Raw genomic sequence first — 21271 nt, forward strand, 5'->3', positions numbered from 1 at the left:
AAGATCAGATCTATAAATGTTCAGTAGTATTACTTCACTTTTGTACAGTCATGTAACACCATAACAGATAAACAATACATTTCACTTACGGTCAAATCTTTTATTTTTAGTTTTTTTCATCGAGTATTGATTTGGGTATCATTCTCTCGTTTGGCGTTCATTGACCATCACGTGACACCACATGCGCATAAAAGTCTGCTATGGAGCTCGCTCACGTTGGCTGATTCCAAGCTCCGTTTTTTATTCCACACCACACGTTAGCAAAGCCTGGTTTGAGGGAATCATGCATGGTTCTCTTCTCGTCCGTAGATTTTCAAATTATTCCAAATCAGATCATGTTTGGTTCTGATACAAAATTTTCACAGGCTTTACTAAATTTTAACAACAATATCATTCAGCTCTCTCTCAACCATAACATTCAAAACAAAGGCCAATATTATCCAAAGACTCAGAAAACGAAGTTGCCTTCTTCTGCAGCAGAAGAGAATGCACCATCTTCCATCTCACTGAGGGCCGTCGCAGTTGAATCATCTATTCCCAGCAGATACTGTAGCCTCGACACCTTTTCTGGCGCCGGCTTGGGATCACTCTTTGAATAGATACTATATAGATCGGATAACTCCTCCGAGACCTCCCATGATAACGGCTCAGCCGGCACAGCTTTGTCGCATGCCAGCAAATCATTCAGCGACGAGACCTAAAACAATAAAAAGAAGCATGCACACAGCTAATCAGACACACAATCTGACTTGTGTAAGAGAGAAAAAGAGGATTTGCATACCACTCCTTTGGCGTTTCTCTGCCTGAGCAATGCCACGGCTTGGATCAGCGAGTTAGATAATCTACTCTGAGCAAGGTCATGGACAACGCCTTTGGCCTTTTCCACATCAATACTGAGATCAGATGGGATTGTCTCGTAGACTTCAGTTTCATCGAACTCACCTGTTCCTGATGAGAATATGTCATTCACCGTCTTCTTGAACAGTTTCTCTCTCAGACTCACAGCGATCATGCTGTCCAGACTCACGTTTGCCTCCTTGAGCTCCCGTATCTGCTTTATGTTCAGTCTTCCTTGGTTAACAGCGGTTTCTATCGCGTTCGCCATTTTTGTGGTCGTTATGTTCTTTATAACCTTCTCCGCTTGTGGCTGAGGCAACCCAACTTCTTTCTGGAGCTCGTCTAACTGCTCTACTCTTGCCTTCGTCAATTGCCCATCAGCTAAAATCACTTCGGCTTGTTGCCTGAAAGCCTGCTCGGCTAAACCTACGTGAATGTTGACTATTTCTTTCGAAGTCAATCCAAGGATCCCACCAAGCTGGTTCAGAAGCAAGTACTCTGAGTCGTCTCTCTTTGTTGTGATCTGGGCGCCGAACGGGATTCTTGTTACCTCTCCGGTTAGACAGTAGAGCAAGTATGTTTTGTAGAGATCGATCCTGTCCCTGTCCGGAAGGTCATCTTTAAGAGTTATCTCAGTCTGGCCAGGCTTTCCCATCTTCTCCGCGAGTTCTTTGTCAGGTCTTGTCTTTCTGAGAGATTCGAGAGATCCCCATTCCTCATCTTCACCATTTTCTTTTTTCTCTTGAACAGGTTCCTCAGGTTCTTTATCAGAAGATTCTCCCTTAATGTCAGCCACCATTTCAGTCACAACTAACTTGTTGAAAGCAATCATCTTCTTGAGCTCCTTTGCTGACTCGGTGCGGTTCTCTGCCGATCTTGCTCGTCTGATATAGTTTGTGAAAACCCTACGGACCTGCATCAATGAAGGTTTTTTTTATCAGATAAACTAAATCTTAATACCAAACATGGGAAAAGTAAAGAGTGTGATGATACTCACAGCCTTGCTAGCAATAGACATGGCAGTCTCTCTGGATAACCGAAGACCATGAGCAGCCTTTCTTACTGATTTACGAGTTTCAGCATCATAACCATCCACTCCAGAAGAAATTGCTTCTCTGACAACCTGCAAAAGATAAACAGAATAAACACATGTAAGCAAACCTTCAGGCAACAAGGCAATCACCTGAAATGTGTCTAAACGAAGTCAATGGAAACGGATTAAAAACAGGCAAATATGTACTATTAACATGAGAGTTTCTAAAAGACAGCGTCTAAATTGCAGTACTAAGACGAAAGACCATGGGAACAAACTGGGACATAGAAGGGGACTAATAAGCTGGTTTACCTTTTCAAATATGCTTCCACAGATTTCTGCATGAGCAGCCTCAATAGTTTGCTGAGGAATACAGAGCATGACTCTTAACCTTAATAAAGCAGCAACATTGTCATCGCTCAGCTCTCCATCCGTAACACATTGTTGAAGCTTCTGCCTATAGATATCTGAAGAAAAGCAGGTGATTTTCAGATGATTGGGAAGAAAAGACTTCAGCAAACATCAAAACTGTTAGATAACAGCATGTAATGTAACCACACAAAAAGTGCCAAACTTGTTGGAAGTCTGTTAAGAACCAATCGATAACAATTAAAGCTAGTTTGCTAGGCAAGGGACCAGCAGGTTCACCAGCAATCAACCAAATTGATAAGATTCTAGTTTTTCATGGTCCCATCCATCGTATCTTTGGGCGATACAGTGGCAATTCAAACTGTATAACGTAACAACAAAAGGTCAGGTGGTCCGAATTTACCTTCATGGATTGCGCTTGCCTTCTGTGCATCAAAGTGGAGCTCTTCGCATAGCTTCTGAAGATATTTTGCTTTACTGTCTTGTGCTTCAAGGTCACCACTAGAAAAAGCGTTAGCAAGTCTTTTACGGTATGCCTTGGACGTGACATCAACACTAATAGCTTCAGCCTCCCGTGTTCCCAGTCCGAGAATGTTTCTCAGTTGGCTCATCGCCACAAGCTGCCATTCAGCAGAAAGATGATCAAAAATGACATCGCAAGGGACGGTGATAGAGAAACTGATACAAAACTGGTTTCAGCTTACCTTGTTTTCTTCAATGCGCCCACTCGATAAAGCATCCGTAACATACGCTCTATAAAGTAGCTTTAAATCATCCATCCTCCTCTCAAAATCAGATTCACCACCTATGCCACAGAGATCCAACGTTAATAGCCTATAATTACTAATCAGAAAAGAGACCGTCAAAACTTTACCTATTAAAGATATAGGGCCAACACCCCGTGCAAAATTAGCTGCCTCTGAATGACTTTTTAAGGAAACCAACAGGTTGTTAAACTCCAGTACTTTTTCAAGCTCTTCCACAACAAGTGACATACTCTTCCTGGATAAATCGTTTTATGCAATGATTCAGTAATTAATAAAATAAGTACTTTTTCGGCCCGGCCATATTCAAAGTTCAAATATATAATAATTCTCCATAAAATCATTTGATGCATGAATAATTAACAAAATACAATGCCTTACACTGCTCGTGTGCGGTTTTTTAGTACGCCAAGTGCAGATGTAATATTCTCTATGGCTACTGTTCTTGTATGTTCTCTAAACAGCTCTTCAGCAAGCTGCAAGGGACAAGAAACTGTCAGAAGAACTATAGCTAGTGGCAGTAGAAAATCAATTCTACAACGAAATAGAGTACCTCATCAGAAAGCTTGAATGATAGTTGTGCTTTTCTAAGGTCCACAAGGTTTTCTACGTTAATATCTGCAAGCACATGTTGACAAACATAACTATTTAAGTTTCCATGCTTAAAGCTGAAGATAAGGCTAAGAAGTATCGGTTATCATCCATTGCATCATTATAGTTCCAGGCGGAGCATTCAGCATCTTGCTGAGAAATGAACAGTATAAAGCTCTATTTACAAGAAGTGACAAAGTAGTTGATATAACCAGCTCAGACAACTTCCTTAATTATACAAGTGTGACAGAGTTTGTAACATTACCTCTACCAACTAATTTCAACCTTTCGGCATACAGCTGCTTTGCATTTTCACGAATAGCAATCTCAACCTATGCACAAGAGTAATACATTAGCAGAGAACTTCAGATTACCAAGTTGGAGTAAGTTGCCAATATACAGATATTACACAAAATTAAAGGTTTGAAATGCCGACCTGAGCATCTGTGACCTTCAGCACTCGCTTCCAAGGTAAGAGGAAGGAGGCAGCGTCTCCAAAAACAAGAGCTGAAACATATACAAGCCTCATAAATGCCTGCACTGGGACCATACAGACTTGTGATCACACTTGTGCTCTCTTACTAAATCAAAGCTGCCTACAATAAAAAAAAAGGAGTACTAGGGACTAGCGACTCACCCGACGCTGTTCTGCATCCCCTTCACGCTCCCCAGTCTCAAGCCTTTGCCTAAAAATCCTCCGACCAATCTAATCAAAACCAATGAATTAGTGAGTATCCTTCTGAATCAACTGCAAAAGGCTAATTCAAACAAAGAAGAAGGAACTAGAAAACACCTCCATGTGCATGGAGGCTGCATCAGGGTCGTCTATTCCCAGAGCACTTTTGAATTTAACAATCTTCTCCACTTCATCTCCTTTAAGAGACTGTCCTTCAGCTGGAAGCACGGAAGTCACATACCTAATCAAGATGCAAAGATTAACTAAATAACTCTCCACACTAAGCAAAAGAAGAAGACACTATCCAGAGTTCGACTCACCGGCAATATATATCACATATCTCAGCCTGGAACGCCTCATCTCCTTTATTAACACCATACCTGCAACATACACAAACGATCAATAAGCAAACTTTGTGTGTAAATCCCAAAAAGTTTGATCCTTTCGTACCTAGAAGCGATCTTTTCTATATCCTCTTTCGTCACAGAGGCGGGATCTTCGAATTCCGCGACATAATTATGCAAACCGATGGCAGCAACCTCCGGCACGGCCGAGTTCAGAGCATAGACGAGAGCTCCACCAGCTGCTCCAGCTACAGCAGCTCCACCAAGGGCGATATTCTTTGAGCCCATTAACCGAAGCCCAAGCCCATAGCCAGTAGCTAAAGAGGCCGCTAGAACGACAGCGGAAGTCGCTAGCCTCACCGGCGGCGTCATTTTCTCTACAATCGGTTGCAATCCAGTGAGCTCCTTCTTGTTAGACATCACCAGGGGCTGTTCGGAGGGAGTAGCTGCGCAGCGAGGGAACGAAGCTCGGTAGCGACGGCGAGTCTGAGACTGAGAGTTGGATAGACGGAGAGGTAACGGAGTGAGGAAGTGGCAGAGTAGAGGGGAGCGAGGGGAAGGTGAGATTGGAGCGTTGATGGCTGTGGGATTCATGGTTAAGATCCTGAGCAGTTCTGGAGAGAAGAAGCTCTCGTAGGGTTTAACGAACAGAGAGGAAGAAAGAGGATAGAAACGAGATAGGACTCCTCAAAACGCCATCGAAATGCCTTTTCAGACGCCGAAACGTTTTTAATTCGATATTGAAGACTGCGTGCTGTTTTACGCTATGATAAAACGTTAAGATGTTAAATGAATAGCGATTTAGACGGCGCGCGTTAAAGATTTCTGTTTGTTTTGGGCTCGAAACTAAATAACTTTTCCAAGCCTCTAAGCCCATCTTTTTCTTGCTTCTATCCAGGGCCGAGCCTGGTTCGACTGATCTTCATAACAACCGATAATTAGTCTTTTTATTAATTTATACTATTTTTAGAGGGTAACAATAAAGGGTGTAATTCTCTTTTTTTTTTTACAAAAAAAATCAGTTCATTCAAGAGCCTTTCAGTTTTGCATGCTGAGATAGAATGTTTTGTATGATAGACAGAAGGATAACTTCAGTACGGTTTGAGACGGACTGCTCGGACTTAGTAAAAATGACTACAAACTCAATGGATTGGCCAACATTCGCGACAGAAATTGAGACTTTCCAAAGATTACATGAGGACTTCGAAGATGTGAGTATGTCTTATATTCTTTGGAGCTGGAACGACAGGACAGACTCATTAACAAATGATACAAGAACCAAATGCTATTTTTTTTTATATAGATTAAATCCAGACAGATGGAGGAGAATCAATTCGTCTGTTCTCCACTTGGTCTAGTTTAGATGAATAGACGACAAAAAAAAGAAAATCAAGTTTTGAACGGATAAAAAATATATTTCTCCAGAGAGTATTGGGAGAAACTGAATGAGGGATCAGATGAGATTGGAATCTTGCCAATAAACAAGAATTCATTTATAAGTAAAACATAAACAAAAAGATTATAGAAATTGATTTTTGATTTACCATGACATGAACCAACAAACCTTCCATTTCTTAACGGATTGTCATTTGTATTTTAACGTTAATTAAGTTTAATATCAAATGTACGTGTTATCATTTTTATTGTGCACAACTATTCTGGAGCTTCCCGAATTTTCAACTGAGTAACATGTTTTTTCAACAAATCTTCGGTAGTGAGTTGTGAGTCTTGTGACTTTATGGTATTGACTTTATGGGCCGAAGTTTCAGTCTAACTATTCTCGTGTGTATTTGCAAATTTACAGTAGTGTTTACTGTCTGTTTTGGAAATGACTATTAATTACAGTATCGTTAATAAACCGTTGTGAGATGGATTCAAAACATTTAGATATATTTTTTTTTATAACACTGAGAAACATAGTAACGAGGACAAGTATGATGTTCACAAAGGGAACACCGAAAATAAAACACCAAAGCTGAGACAAAGGATACCAGTAGGCATCCAAGAAAGATGTGTAAGAAAAGGATAATGTAAGAGGAAACACATGAACGTGTAGGGTGAAAGGTCGACCCTTCCTCTAGTTGGAAGAAGCTTCCAGAGACAGCAGTTGGTGAAGCCAAGCAGGTTCATGCTGTGCCATGTATGATTGATAGCGCCGATCTCGTGTTACACTCACGGCAATAGCTGCAGCAGCCTCATTACGTTCTTGCAAGGCGTGATCCAGGCTCCATCCATTAATCCCATTGAGAAGTTGGTTTATAGATTGCACCACCCCAGTGAACTCAAGGTGGTGCAATGGCTCACAAAGTACATTATGGAGTTGTTCAGATGAAGCTTCGAAGATAACGTTGACTTGGTGAGTGTTATGCATACATTCCACCGCCCAGAGCATTGCCCATAGATCTGCTTCCGCTTTGGATCGCATGAAGGAGTATGAACGTCTGCTATGCATAATGGTTTGACCATCTTCTCCACGTAGAATCCACGAAGCTCCACTCGGGTGGTGAGGGTCTACCCATGATGAACCCACGTTACACTTCAAACACCCAGACGGTGGCTTAATCCACCCAATATGTTCTTCTGTTCTTACCACATCATCTACTATCTCTGTGTTTGTCTTAAGGATCATGGTCTTCTGCCATGAGGAAGCTTCCTCAAAGGCCCTCGATGCAATGGTGTAGGCCGATACCGTCTTGTTTTCAAAGGCCAATGCATTCCTTGCCTTCCATAATTCCCATACAAGCCATGGGAAAACACTTCGCGTATTGGAATCCCCCTCATTTGAGTTGTATACCTTCAAGAGATGTAAGAAGTTTAGGAATACAGAGTTCCTTGAAAAACCATTTTGAGGTAATGGAATATTGGCAAGGTCCCAAACTTCTTTTGCCTTTTCACACACGAAAAGCATATGGCAAATGCTTTCAGATTCTCTTGAACAGTTAGAGCAAGTGGTATCAATCTGAATACCCCGAGTGGTAAGACGCTCCTTAACTGCCAAAGCTCCCGATAGAGCTCTCCAAATAAAATGTTTAATCTTTGGAGGCGCTTTGATTTTCCAGAGATTCTTCCACAACTGTTTTTCTATCGGTGGCAAGACGCGAGCTTGGGGATGATTGAAGTCAGTCAAAGCTTCTAAGAGCTTATATCCACTCCGAGTATTGTACCTTCCATCTTTACTGAAACCCCATCGGACTGAATCTTCCTGATTCACACAAGGTTTTATCAACAGGATCCTTTGGGCATCCTCAGGCGTGAAGGTTTGTCTTAGCAAAGGTTGATTCCAAACGCTAGTCCCCTCGATAAGAAGATCAGATACCTTAAGGGCCAAGTTAACATCACTGTTTGCTTTGTACATTGGCGGTCGAGGAATAGTATCAATAATCCACTTTTCAACCCAAACGTTGGAGCTGCTACCATTTCCAGTATGTCTAAAAAGACCTTGTTGTAGGAGCTCTCTGCCATGCATGATGCTTCTCCACACAAAGGAAGGACGCGAGCCCAACCCGCATTCCAGGAAGTTGCCTCTTCTGAAGTATTTACCTTTGAGTACTTTGGCCACCAATGAGTCTGGATTGTTCCAGATTCTCCATGCTTGTTTCCCTAGTAGAGCTTGGTTAAACTTGCCAATATCATAGAAGCCAAGACCTCCTTGTTCCTTTGGTTTACATAGTTTTTGCCACGCTACCCATGGAATCTTTCTTTTCTTGTCACCACTGCTCCACCAGTACTCCACAATAGCATTAATGGAAGCATTAATGGCTAAGGCGTATGGTGAAGATGGGCTGTTTGGACCAAACTTAGTAATGTATGCATAGTTGCATACACATTTAACATTAATAGTAATCGTAGACCATAGACAGGAATAAAATAGAAGAAAAGGAAAGATGGGTGTCTTATGGAGATGGGGCATAGAATAGGGAATCCATGTGAAGGCAGTTGATTCAGATGGGCTCGCCAGCTTTCATTTTCGCTTTGTTTACTGGTCATTTCTCTGTAAATGTTTTAATAATAAGAAGACGAATAGTTTAGTTTTTGTCTGATACTTTATTGTAAGAATTTCATTTTTTATAGATCACTTAACTTGTAGCTATAGCAATCTCCAACCTTTTTCCCCAATAAAGAACTTTTAAACAAATTATAAATATACATTTCAATGTAATTTCATGTTTAAAGCCTATGGTATTGTATCTGCTATAAGTGAGTTGTTGCATTAGACCTATATTAACCCATATTCCCTTTCAACGTTCAACCAATCACAACTAATTAATAATATAAAAATAGTCTTTTTTGCAAACATAACAATTAGCATCTGACATGTTTAAACGAGACGAATAATAGTAATTTTGGTTACGCATGGATATATAATGTAATTTACTTTTGTCAGAAGAAAAATATATAATTTATAGATATCGGCAGCCTAAAGTTTAAAACGAAAGCTGTATAATCGACATAATTCATAACACATGAGAAGATAAAATTGTTTGATCTAACTTTTTTCTAATTCATAATCATTGATACACTTTCTTGTCCATGTATAGTGTACATTACAAGTCGTTCTCCTTTAATTATATGATTGAATGTTTATAGTTTTATTTCAGTTTCAGATGCTTTTCGATTGGTCCACCTGCATGTGAAAACCTGTGCATTAACTATTATCTTATAACTACCCAACTTATATAATTAATCCGTCTAATCATTCAAAGTGATACTTTCCCGTTAAACGCACATTTTATCATAATCATTAATATTCATTGATGCTTTTGTCCGTCTACAATTCGATCACACACAATTTTCGGAGTTAAAATCTAAATAACGAACACAACACATTAATAATCTCATTAACGACTCTTGGTGATTCGAAATTACAACAGCATTTTAACTCAGATCTTATCCACATTATATAATTTTTTCGTGAGAATTTCCCCAAAAACAAAAGTAAAAAAAAAATCCCTAGGAAATAAAAATCCGGCTTCCGGACAAAAATAACACCCATTTTAGAAGCAAAAAAAAAGAACAAAAAAAGGTAAAAAGGAAAAAAGGAATTAATTAACATCCTCAGAGATACTATCAAGGTGAGGCCTCCACGTGGATACTGACGCCGATCTACTATGTCGCCGGCGATGACGGTGTTCTTTACCACTCGACCTCGATGACACAACTTCTTCTAAGTATTTCTCACACAACTTGGCACATTCATCATCTTCTTTAACTTCTCCGGCATCAGCGCTAGGTTTGTTGATGAGAATCTTTTTAGGACGATTATGACCGTCTTTTCTCCTCCTTTTCTTCTCCGGCAAGGAAGAGTCCGGGATGAGAAAATAGATACTTCCTCGCTTGAGCTCGGATTCAGGGGACAAGATCAAGATTTTGCGGACAACACCTTGAGAACATGGTTTGCTTAAGACATGGTTAGGGTTTGCTTGGAGGATCTCTCCGGCGGTTATTGACCGTGTGATCTCTTCAACGTAGCCGTTTAGATGAACGATCCTGATCAAATCTAGTGCTCCACATGGTAGAACACAAGCTAGACAACACCTTAAGCTGTTTCCCATCTCTCTCTCTCTTTCTTTGGATAATCAGATTTATGGTGAAGATCAAGTTGGAGAAGACGAGGTTATATAGTAGCTAGCACTTCACGTAACAACAAAGCGGACTTGACCATACGGTCCATACGTAATTACGTATACACCGATAGTAAATGACGTAATTGTCCTTTTATCATCTCGTTATTAACTGAACCTATCCTTATATAATCATGTATTATTATCTTCATAAACTGATTTATATATCACTAACCGTCAAAATTATACTCCATTTGTTATACAAGTTTCGCACATATTAAAAAAAGACTAATAAAACTTCGTATCTATATATTCCTTATTAATGCATAAAACAATTTTTTCTAGATCAACGAAATTTAAATGGTCTAGTCAAAACACGTAGGGGTGGGCGTTCGGGTACCCGTTCGGGTTCGGATCGGGTATTTCGGGTTTTCGGGTATTTCGGTATAGAGGTGTAGGACCCGTTCGGGTATTTCTATACTTCGGGTCGGGTTCGGGTATTTTTAGTTTGGTTTCGGTTATTTCGGATCGGGTTCGGATATTTAGATTTTGAAAAAAAATTAAATTTTTCATTTTTTAAATTTCTTGTATTTAAGAATATAAATTTTACTTAACTTTTTTTTTATTTTTAATAGATTAAATGGTTAATAGATTTGGACATAACATTTTAAAACTAAAAATGCATTAATTTAGTTATTGTTTTAAAATTTTGGATCTAACTTTTTGTTAATTTTTGAAATAAAAAAAACTTGACATGCTTTTTAAGTGAGTATGAAATCATTTTTTCCGTAATTGCATGTATATCATATGAACTTAAAGTATGTGTAATATTAATATAAATATTTTATATAAAATAAGAGATGTAAACTAAAAATATAAGGTTAATTATACATATGTTCGGTTATCTTCGGATATCCATTCGGGTTCGGATATTATCCATTCGGGTTCGGGTATCCAATCTCTCCTAATTCAATACCCGTTCGGGTATTTTGCTACTTCGGTTCGGATTTCGGTTCGGGTTTTTCGGATCGGGTTCGGGTGCCACTTCGGATATCGGGTAAAGTGCCCACCCCTAAAAACACGAGAACAATAGTGTTAAAGCTAGAATTTACTCAAAATTTTCATTATTAATTATTATATAGATTGTGTACCACTATATGCATGTAATATTTGTTTACTATATGCAGTTCATTAGTATTAGATCTCTGAGCTGAAAATCTGGTGGAAATTCATATACTAATAATCTAAATAATAATCTACTGTTGGAAAAAGGTCGAAATGGATCGAGTAAAGATATTTTGACGCTATATGACAAATTTTACAGAAACTTTTTCTTAGATTCTTTCTCGAATAATACCAAATCTTGAAACTAGGAGCGTGTTGGGATTAGATAGATAGCTCGTAATTTACAGTGCGAAACAATGACCAAAGACTTGGAAACTGAAAAAGGACTATGTATTTAATTTCAAAGCGTACTGTACACTAGAAATACTTAAACAATAGTAGTATGTTTGATAGTTATTAACATCTTATGATCCACACTACACCCTATTTAATTCTTTTTATATTTTTCTCAAATCGTTTGTTTAGTTCAATATCTGATCTCTATCAGCACAATGTATGCATCTTATTCTGTCTCATCCACTGGTTCTATAGTGACACTCGAATCTTTTCTATGGCCACAACTTTAATATTTTCCTACTGCTGTGTGTAGTCCCATTTCCATCAATCCTTGAATGTCATATACTGATATACATATGTGTACTTGATTAATTTAACATTCAATCATAGGTCGGACGAGCTGAACATTAAACAAAATATAAGAAACCACTTTTTCTTTTGAAAAATAACAGCTGTCTTGAAGGAATAAACAATGCTACGCAGACACTATCATGAGTTCATTTTCTTCTTTACAAAATATACGTTATTCGCTTATATAGATATTTTCGTTTACGGTTTTATTCTCATTATTTAAACCATAATAGCACTCTCAAACTAATGTAGGAACTATTTAAGTATGCTTATTTATAGGAGCATAACATTTTATGTTACTTAAATTATTGTGTTGCTTTTAAGACTTTCTGCTAATGACTATTCTCACACTAATTAAAGTCAAAACCATACGTACGTTAAATATGCACTTAACCAAGATATCTGCAACTTGCGGGGATTAAGTACTGGAGTACAATTGAAACACGTTGGTGTCGGAGATTAATGAGTAACTAAGCGTACTTGATTAAGCAAGAAAGGGGACAAGTAAACCGCAGGACCACATCAATATCTACTTCAAATTTTGAATAAAAGAAAATGATAAACTTATTAAGAGCCCCTAAACCAAAACTGATGTACTTTATTTACTGGTTTAGGAAAAAGGAGCCCAGCATTTAATTTATCAGTCAGAGTTCTATTGTGAAATAATCAGGTTCTCAAGATGTATTCAGGCTTCTAACTGAAATAAGTTTGTACGAAAATCATCTCGATGCCTCTTCAATAGTATATTTTAAATACAAGTTTATACTTATTTATTTATTTATATTAATAAGGGTCTGATCGGCAGATAGACTGTTGAGACTTTAGAATATTTAACAGCCCTTAAAGTTAATTGGGAAAATTGTTTTTTTAGAGCAAAAAAATGATAACTATGTCCTTTTAGATTAATCTCATATACTTTATGTCTCATTAGGTTAATTATTTTCAAAATGACAATAATGCCCTTAAAATTGTAATTTTTTTATTTTTTCGTTTTTTTTTTGTTTTTTTTTAAAAATTGATTTTAAAAAAAATATGAAAGTGAATATTCCCAAATATTTTGTTTCCATATTTTTAGGAACTGATTTCTTATCCGTAGAATACAGCTAATCTGTAGAAATCTAATCTGTAGAAATCGATTTCTACAGGTTTTTAGAATTATAGTAATATGTAGATTTTGATTTCTACATGTTTTAGATTTACAGTAAATCTATAGAAGTCAGTTTCTACGTGTTGTAGATTTATATTAATGTGTAGATTTTGATTTCAAAATTTTAGATCAGTAGATTAAGCGCGGAATGTGTATTCTAAATATTTTTAGAATACTCTTATTTACGTAGATCACGTATTCTAAACATTTTAGATTCAATGAAAAAAGTGGATTTTGTTTTCTACTGCGTAGAATGCTATTTCTACTTTATTTAGAACATAATTTGAAATTTATGATTTAAACATTTTTAGAACTGAAAAAAAAATACCACTAAGTTCATATTAGTATTTTATCAAAAGTTACTATTTTTCTAATTTTTTTTGGTTTGTAAAACTACTTATTGAATTTATTTTCAAAAATATTAAAGGGTGTTATGGGCAAAAATGACACAAAATAGATATTAGTCTAAAGGAACATAATTATCATTTTTTTGCTCTGAAAAAACAATTTTCCCAAGTTATTTTTTCTCCAATCAGGTTTTTACTAAAAGTTTCTGATTTAAAGTCTTCACATCCCCTAACTGTTTTTACTTCTATATTTTCGTTTGTTTTCTAACAGCCAGAGAATCATGGCTTTTAAAGGACTGTGAGAAATAGATTTAACTCTTTTTTTTTGTTTTCTTCTTCACATTCCCAGAAAAATTAAAGAGCATCTCTACATCAATTCATGTTTCATCGCAACAAATAAATGCATTAGTACACAATTACTATTTAATTTCTTTAGTTTATGATTCATTTTTCATTAAAAATTATTTGGTGATGTTAGAGAGGGAAGTAAATTAATTTATTCAGTTTACTCATAACCCAAGACAACAATCAAACTTTTAATGAGATATAACTCAAAACTTTTTCTTGATAAATTGTAATGAGATATAACTCAAAACTTTTTCTTGATAAATTGATTTCAATAAAAATATTGATAATCACATGTATACAATAATTGCAAACATGTCATTAATATGTTTTCATATATATAAATTTAGCATACTTTTTTAATAGTCAGAACTTCTAAAGTTTTCGATACCAATCATTTTTACAAATATTCAAAGTGACGGCCACAATTTTTAATGCCAAAATCTCTACATCTAAAAAAAATAAAAAAAATTTAAACCCAAAATCCTAAAGCGAAAGTCATTAATAATATTTTTTGTTTTAATGAATAAATTGTAATCTTATTTAAAATTTAATAAAAAATAAATTTGTTTGTTTCAATTTTATATTTATTTTTAAAATAAATAAATAAAATATTTTGTTGAAAAATTTTGATTGTTTTTTCCCTAAACTATATAATATATTTTATGAACTTGAATAAATAAAAAACTAGATTGCAATAAATTGGTAATATATTTTGGAAATGAATCATAATATATATTTATAACAGTCACAACTTCTAAAGCTTTTGATGTCAATCAAATTTTTAAATTTTTCTAAAATAACAGTTACGGTATTTAAAGCTAAAATCTCTATAGCCACAATTTTAAAGTCAAAGTATAAAGCGAAAGTCATTACCAATCAGACCCTAAGTCATATTAACAAAGTTATTTTCAGTGGCGAATCTAGGATGAATTTCTACCTGGGACAAAACGACAAAACACTAGTAATATATATATAAATTCAAAATTTCATTCAGGACATTACTAAAATTCTAAGCAAAATTACAGCCAAAAAAAAAATTATGGGGGCAGCTGCCTCACCCACTCTCCACCTAGTTCCGCCACTGGTACTTCAATCTAGGTCTGAATTTGTCACGTTTCGTTTTAATACTGCAGCTCAGAAGAGGATATGGCACATAACACGATCAAGAACGTAAAAAGAGCATGTATTAAACAAACAAACAAAATCTGGTGGCAGAAAATAAATCATGGAAACGAATCAACGACATGAAAGAGATGAAGCTTCGTCGTACGGAGGTCTCGGACACCGACGACGTACGATTGTCAAGAGTATTAATTAATCTAATCAGAGAGTGGCGAACGTAATGAACACACGGGTGAGATTTTGTGCGTGTGTGTGTGCCACAATGTGTTACATACTGAATCTTCAAAAGGGTTTAATGTGATCATAATTGGAGAACGTGAGCCAAACCTGTCTTGTTCCATAATTTCACAACTTCCACGGTGGACCATTAACCGCTTAATCAAGTTTTCATTTAAAATTATGTTTTATTAGCAAGAGCATTTGTCCAATTTTTTCTTGTTTTCTCATTTATCCAGCTAAATTGTTACGCAGGTAGAAATCGGCAAATTATTCTTATAACGATCGTAGCCACATCATGTGTAATGTGTTCACTTGTAAGTTGTGACTGGTGCTATCTTTTTCCATGAGAACTCGGCTATAAACAGGAAAATGTAAATAATTAACCAATTAATATATCGATATATATATATATATCTTATGATGAGACCGTATTGCATGGCACTGTACATATGATAAATGGTAGTAAAAGATATACAAAATGAAATGAAATACTCTCTTTTTTTTAAAAGTAGAAACTACAATGTATTGTCATAAAAAAACACTAGAGTGTGTGAGCGTTGGAGGATTTTCTTTCTATTTTGGCCGTCTCGTTGAGTTTAAGTTGATTGTAAGTTGTACTCCCATTGTATGTTGTAAGTTGGAGGATTTTCTTTCTATTTTGATGAATTTTCTTTATCTGTTTTACAATACATGATATTTTGGTTTGATGCAGAAATATTAAAAAAATTAGTTTCCTCTAAAAAGCAACTTGAAAAATATATTTTAAAAACTATTCACTCAATTATAGAAATGTTGCAAAATCTGATTGGTTACATAGTTTTCAGTAAAAATTAAAAATAATATAAAAATATCATATATTTTGAAACAAAAATTATCGTCTAAAATATTATCTATTATGAAACGGAAGAAGTAACATGCTAGAAGATTAATCTAGTTTAGTTTGCTTATCTCTAGGCGCGGCTCTATTATTTATGAAGCCAATAAAGAAAGAAGAAGAATCCAAAGATACGCAAATGTAATTATTTAGAGAGCAATTATATCACGAGAAGTATAGCTGGCATTTCTGGTCAGAAGTCTTCTTTCTATCTCTATATTTACAAACCATTATTGTGGTAAATGACTCGATTCTATTCTTTTTGAGTTTCGATCGAAACATATATCTTCAACCACTAGTATATGTATATATATGAATGAAACATTGCATGAATTAATGAATATATATGGTATGAGTAAACATCTTCGCAAACAGATTTTCTTATTTTTTATAGTAATAAGTAAGAGAAGAAAAACAATATATTAGTAATGGGCTTTACTCGTGTTTCAGAAAAAAAAAATGAACTTTACTTATATCTAGAAATTAACTTAAAATTACAAAATTGCCACATTATATATATACATATAGTCCAAGAACATTTAATATCACTGATGTGCGATATCTAATAGACTCTTTCGAAATATGGATGAGACTCAATTTATTGGAAACATTTTAAATCCCACATCTCAGAAATACCACAACAAAATAAGTTATTTGTACAAACTACAAAGTATGAACTTGATGAACGAGACAATGAACAGTGAAACAAAATCAAACGAAAGGAAAAAGTGGAGTGGAGTGGAATGAAAATTCTACAAATCGCTCATCGTCACCAAAAACCAAAAGCAAAGATGAAACAAAGCTGAATCAAAACAAAAGAAGCTTGAATCCAAATGAATCGAAGTGGAATAACCAAGAACAAATTGGTTTTGATGCCATATTAGTAATAGGTCCAACTCACATTTAAAAAGTATCTCAAGAGCGGAGAATTTCGCATCACATATATATTGTCCAAAGACAATTTAGAATATCTAATACAATATTAATTACCTACTCTCCCAAAGTCGAGGAAAATTTGATTTTAGCCACTCCTTTTTTTTCTTTGTTGTTGTAATCAATGGAAACTATTTTTATATGCTAATAGGGGACGAAGTGGTGTTTAAGGGGGACGTACCTGATCGTGTAAAGACAAACCATTGTACTATAGTTTGAAGTTTTAATATAGATCATTGGAGATATCTCTATAACACACGTTTGGTTAGATTTACCCTCGTGTGCAATATCTTTTTGTTTTTGTTTTGGACGTAAATGATTTCCGTAATCTTCATTGATCTCCCGCTGCACGTACTTCTATTCCAAATTCGTTTTCGTGTTAGAACTTTGGAGGATCCATTTTTTAAAGAGATTCTATACATATCAAAATCAAAATATCAACATAAATAATCACATACAATAAATCTTTTTTTTTATCAAAATCAACAACAACCACATATATGCACAATGATAGTGGTATTATGGTATATGATTTTCTTGCATGATCTCGTTAGTTTCTTTTGTACCTATATTTTGACGTTTTAGAATATATTTGAATGCACTTTTGGTTGTAAGGCTTATTATTGACCATTATTACACACTAGGGGGTTTTACGGGCTACGCCCGGATTTTTCCTATAATATTAGTTTAATTTTATATTTATATTTTAAAATAGAACAAATATGATATATACTGAAACTTGTTATAGAATTATAAACATAAATGCAAATTTAAAAATATTTGAAATAAATTGTTGTGTTTTATTGGAGTTTTATGTAGGATATTAGTAATATTAATAAAAAGTTAACTAAATTATAAGCTAAGATCTATATATATTCTTTATCTTGGTTATTTATTTTTATGTAAAACAATTGTAAAGCTTATAATTAGTATTGTATAAATTTTGATTGGTTTTAAAATTATTAAATTTCATTTTTGTACTTGTCTTTAAAAGAAAGTACCACCGACTTGTATACCGGTTCTTTATTTGTTGACTTTTAGATCTTTTATCTGTGCTACGCGCGGATTGTTTAGTCTAGTAAAACTTTTATTTATTTAATTAATTTATATTTATTTTAATACTCTATATTGTAATTTGTAAAGTGATTTTTTGCCTCTGAACTCTCATACTTAAAGTTAAAGCCACTAAAAGATTTATAATCCTTAATAAATAGATATATTTGTTAGTATATAATTAACAATTAATTAAAAGAAATTTTATTGATTTATAATTATCATTGTCTAAAAATAATTTATATTGTGTTATAAAGTCTTCATATCTTAAATAAAAAATAAGATTTGTTAATATATTATCGTAAATGAAAATGCTTTTTTATTTGGTAATTATCATTATATAAAAATAATTTATATTGTGTTACCAAAAATAATATTTTACATCATTATTATTATTTTTAAATAAAAGAGATATATCTCTCTATATATATTGTATATAATTTTATATATACAATAAGTTTTTTAATATTCTTACACGATAAAGGAAAATTTTATTATAATAAATAACTTTGTGATATGTATAAAAAATTGATATTTATTTTTTTATTAAATATTTCAAATGCATGAGTATTTTTAAACTGTATTTTACGTGATAAAATAATTTTGCTATGATAAAAAAACTCTGTATGTTTGATTTAATATTAAATATTCTGAACATATGAAAATAATTTATTCTAGTGATATTTAAATTGATAATATATTTATTTATATGCAATTATTGTGTTTGCAACCAATGTACCGTTGCAACAAAACTCTTTCTTGAGGTCCTTAAATATCTTGCTGTAAAATAAACATGAACATGTCCGAGTTCAGAGTCATGAACCAATGTACTGTTGCAACAAAACTCTTTCTTGAGGTCCTTAAGTATATTGCTGTAAATATACTCTTTCTTCAACCCTTGGACTGTTGTCAAGCTTTTCCTACCATTGCGCTGATGCACACGGATGTGGACGTACTCCTTTGTTCCCGCACCTGAGTCCTCAGCATTCGCATCAGCAAACGGGTCTGCAGGTAATTAAAAAATAAACTGATTAGCAAATGAGAAACATTAACCATAGCCCATGTTCCAAATATAAAAAACTGTAACCAAAGATTTAAGATAAGTCTTAAATGGACAAATGAGGCAGATAAGCAGAGGTATTTTGATAGACTATGGATCAAAGTGGAACTTACCGAAGGCAGTAGAGACCTGGGAATCAAGTTCAGACATGAAACTTTGTTGATCTGATGGGCAAAAGGACAGAGAATCTGAGACCTGAGCAAGAAGACCAACGTCATAATAAGAGTTTAACACACTCAGATGGGTACAAAACACCATGATATAAACAGAACAGTTACCCATCAAGTAAACTACACTTCAGTATGAGTTACACAAAACACTAAGATACATTGCGCTTGAAGTAAACGATTTCAACAACTCCTGAGTACCTTAAGAAGGGGATGGAGATAGCTAGCATGAAGAGGTTGTCCCTTAGCATTGAAGTTATACTCCTTGAATTCCAACTCTTGCCAGCTGCATGTGAGTACTCATTTTTCTCTTACTTTTCCAATGCCAACAACATAATTAATACGTCTAGAAAACAAACATTAGTGATTAGTACTCACTTGTGTAGATTTTCTCGAGTCAAGTCAGTAGCGAAAATCTTCCTTTTGGAAGCATAATTAGGACCTTTCTCAACATCAGAATATCCCGTCCATCCCCTAATAAGTAAGGAAAGGAGGTAAGCTTTAAAAAGGTATTAAGTATTTGTTGATCCATTTGTGATAGTAATATATTTGTTTGTTTGTAGTTGTTCAGGCAAAAGATGAATATCGTAAGTTGTATCCCATATTTGAATGAAGTGAGAATTCTGGTGTCAACCTTTGACCTATCGTTAGTTGAATTTGTTGGAGCTTGGATTGAAAGTTATTGTTGTATATAAGAACGTGGGATTAAAAGAGATTGCATGGTAATAGAAAGAGAAGGGTTAATACGTATGGGAGGGGGGGGGGGGGGGTGAAGTAAAATAATAGAAAGGAAAGCAGCAAACAAAACATAGAGGTACAAAGTGAAGATCAACATAAATCTAGAATTCTGTAGCACCGTTCCTTTGAAACGAAGTCATATTTCGGGAGCTTAACTTGCGATTTGGTACTTTTCAATACACAGCTATGAATATATTTTATTGCATTGGTGATTTTGTATTTATAGTATGTAAATTTGAGACAGTATGGTTTAATAAATATAGAAATTTGTAATGGTGCGAAAGAAAAATATCTAAATGGTGTGAATGGATATGTTATACTATATTATATTTGGTGACTGTATATGTTGTATTGCTCCAATATTTGAATTTTTATGTTAAAACAATACTGTTCAAGTTCATGACTTTATTTTGTACAATTAAATGTATATTTTGTTGTTTTCACTTGTATACGTACAGATTTTATTATTCTTTTAATGTTTTATTTTTATATCATAGACTTATTAATATGTACTAGATTTTTTAACCGCGCTACGCGCGGATAAGATATTATATGTATTTCTCAATTCTAAAAAATAATGTATAATATTGTATTATATTATTTAAAGAATATAAAATAAGACTACATAACATAAATATATTTTTTATATTTTCTTTGTGGAAATCATTATGTTGTTTGATTGTTGTACTTAATTCACATATTTGCATAGATATTTGTGATAGATGAATAACTATATTTTTATTATCAGTAAATAATATATATTTATTATATAATATAAGAAAAATAGAATTATTTACTTTTTAACAAACTTGTCTCATGTTGGGGACTCGGTTATTGACATATCATATTCGAATGAAACATTTTTACACTTATCAATCTTCTTAACAATTAAGAAACAAATCTGAATATCAAAACAATATCTCATACGATCTCTTTGTGGAATAACTGCTCTGAATCAAATTGAATTTATGCATAAAAAATGACTGGAAATGGATGTGCATATGTGTTATCTAAGTCAGCTTTACAAAAAACTATTTATAGTTCATATATCATTTATGTCCATCCTATTTTTTTGTCCATAATTTCTTAAACATCTTGAAATAAGTAATGCTAATTAATAATAAACTTTTTGCTCACAAAATAAAAATCAAATTTGTCTAACTGATATATGTATTTCTCAATTCTAAAAAAATAATGTATAATATTGTATTACATTATTTAAAGAATATAAAATATGACTACATAACATAAATATATTTTTTAAATTTTTTTTGTGGAAATCATTATGTTGTTTGATTGTTGTACTTGATTCACATATTTGCATAGATATTTGTGA

The 21271-nt window shown here is 34.1% G+C and overlaps 3 protein-coding genes across 4 annotated transcripts; all 3 read right to left on the reverse strand.

Moving 5' to 3' along the window:
- Positions 1-296: 296 nt before the first annotated feature.
- Positions 297-5317, reverse strand: LOC106368995 (protein TIC110, chloroplastic). Its single transcript, XM_013809084.3, has 15 exons — positions 4721-5317; positions 4591-4650; positions 4388-4511; positions 4232-4300; positions 4031-4129; positions 3860-3926; positions 3557-3621; positions 3385-3479; positions 3114-3241; positions 2944-3044; positions 2643-2859; positions 2183-2337; positions 1835-1960; positions 782-1750; positions 297-697 (listed from the first exon to the last, which is right to left on the reverse strand). Exons 1-15 carry the CDS (start codon positions 5206-5208, stop codon positions 449-451), a joined length of 3012 nt encoding a protein of 1003 aa, XP_013664538.1. The 5' UTR covers positions 5209-5317; the 3' UTR covers positions 297-448.
- Positions 5318-9424: 4107 nt separating this feature from the next.
- Positions 9425-10254, reverse strand: LOC106365323. Its single transcript, XM_013804768.3, has one exon. It carries the CDS (start codon positions 10164-10166, stop codon positions 9657-9659), a length of 510 nt encoding a protein of 169 aa, XP_013660222.2. The 5' UTR covers positions 10167-10254; the 3' UTR covers positions 9425-9656.
- Positions 10255-18265: 8011 nt separating this feature from the next.
- Positions 18266-20418, reverse strand: LOC106345591 (protein translation factor SUI1 homolog 1-like). Of its 2 annotated transcripts, XR_007317464.1 has the most exons (3): positions 19399-20416; positions 19144-19225; positions 18266-18975 (listed from the first exon to the last, which is right to left on the reverse strand). XR_007317464.1 is itself a non-coding variant. In XM_048743504.1 (2 exons), exons 1-2 carry the CDS (start codon positions 19310-19312, stop codon positions 18686-18688), a joined length of 459 nt encoding a protein of 152 aa, XP_048599461.1. In that variant the 5' UTR covers positions 19313-20418; the 3' UTR covers positions 18266-18685. The 2 variants fall into 2 exon arrangements, 1 of the variants encoding a protein (XP_048599461.1); XM_048743504.1 differs by having other exon boundaries at positions 19144-20418.
- Between the last annotated feature and the right edge of the window lie 853 nt (positions 20419-21271).

This window comes from Brassica napus, chromosome A10, assembly GCF_020379485.1.
Source record: "Brassica napus cultivar Da-Ae chromosome A10, Da-Ae, whole genome shotgun sequence".
Lineage (NCBI taxonomy): Eukaryota > Viridiplantae > Streptophyta > Magnoliopsida > Brassicales > Brassicaceae > Brassica > Brassica napus.

What these genes read in the sequence shown, in the direction of transcription:
- LOC106368995 (XM_013809084.3), bottom strand. Translation starts at nt 5,208, where the DNA reads ATGAATCCCACAGCCATCAACGCTCCAATCTCACCTTCCCCTCGCTCC. An exon ending in GTTGAAATTAGTTGGTAGAG is followed by an intron (nt 3,622 to 3,859) that starts GTAATGTTACAA and finishes ATGTGCTTGCAG; the next exon opens with ATATTAACGTAGAAAACCTT. An exon ending in AGAGAAACGCCAAAGGAGTG is followed by an intron (nt 698 to 781) that starts GTATGCAAATCC and finishes TTATTGTTTTAG; the next exon opens with GTCTCGTCGCTGAATGATTT.
- LOC106365323 (XM_013804768.3), bottom strand. Translation starts at nt 10,166, where the DNA reads ATGGGAAACAGCTTAAGGTGTTGTCTAGCTTGTGTTCTACCATGTGGA.
- LOC106345591 (XM_048743504.1), bottom strand. Translation starts at nt 19,312, where the DNA reads ATGGGTAACTGTTCTGTTTATATCATGGTGTTTTGTACCCATCTGAGT. An exon ending in CCAGGTCTCTACTGCCTTCG is followed by an intron (nt 18,976 to 19,143) that starts GTAAGTTCCACT and finishes AATTACCTGCAG; the next exon opens with ACCCGTTTGCTGATGCGAAT.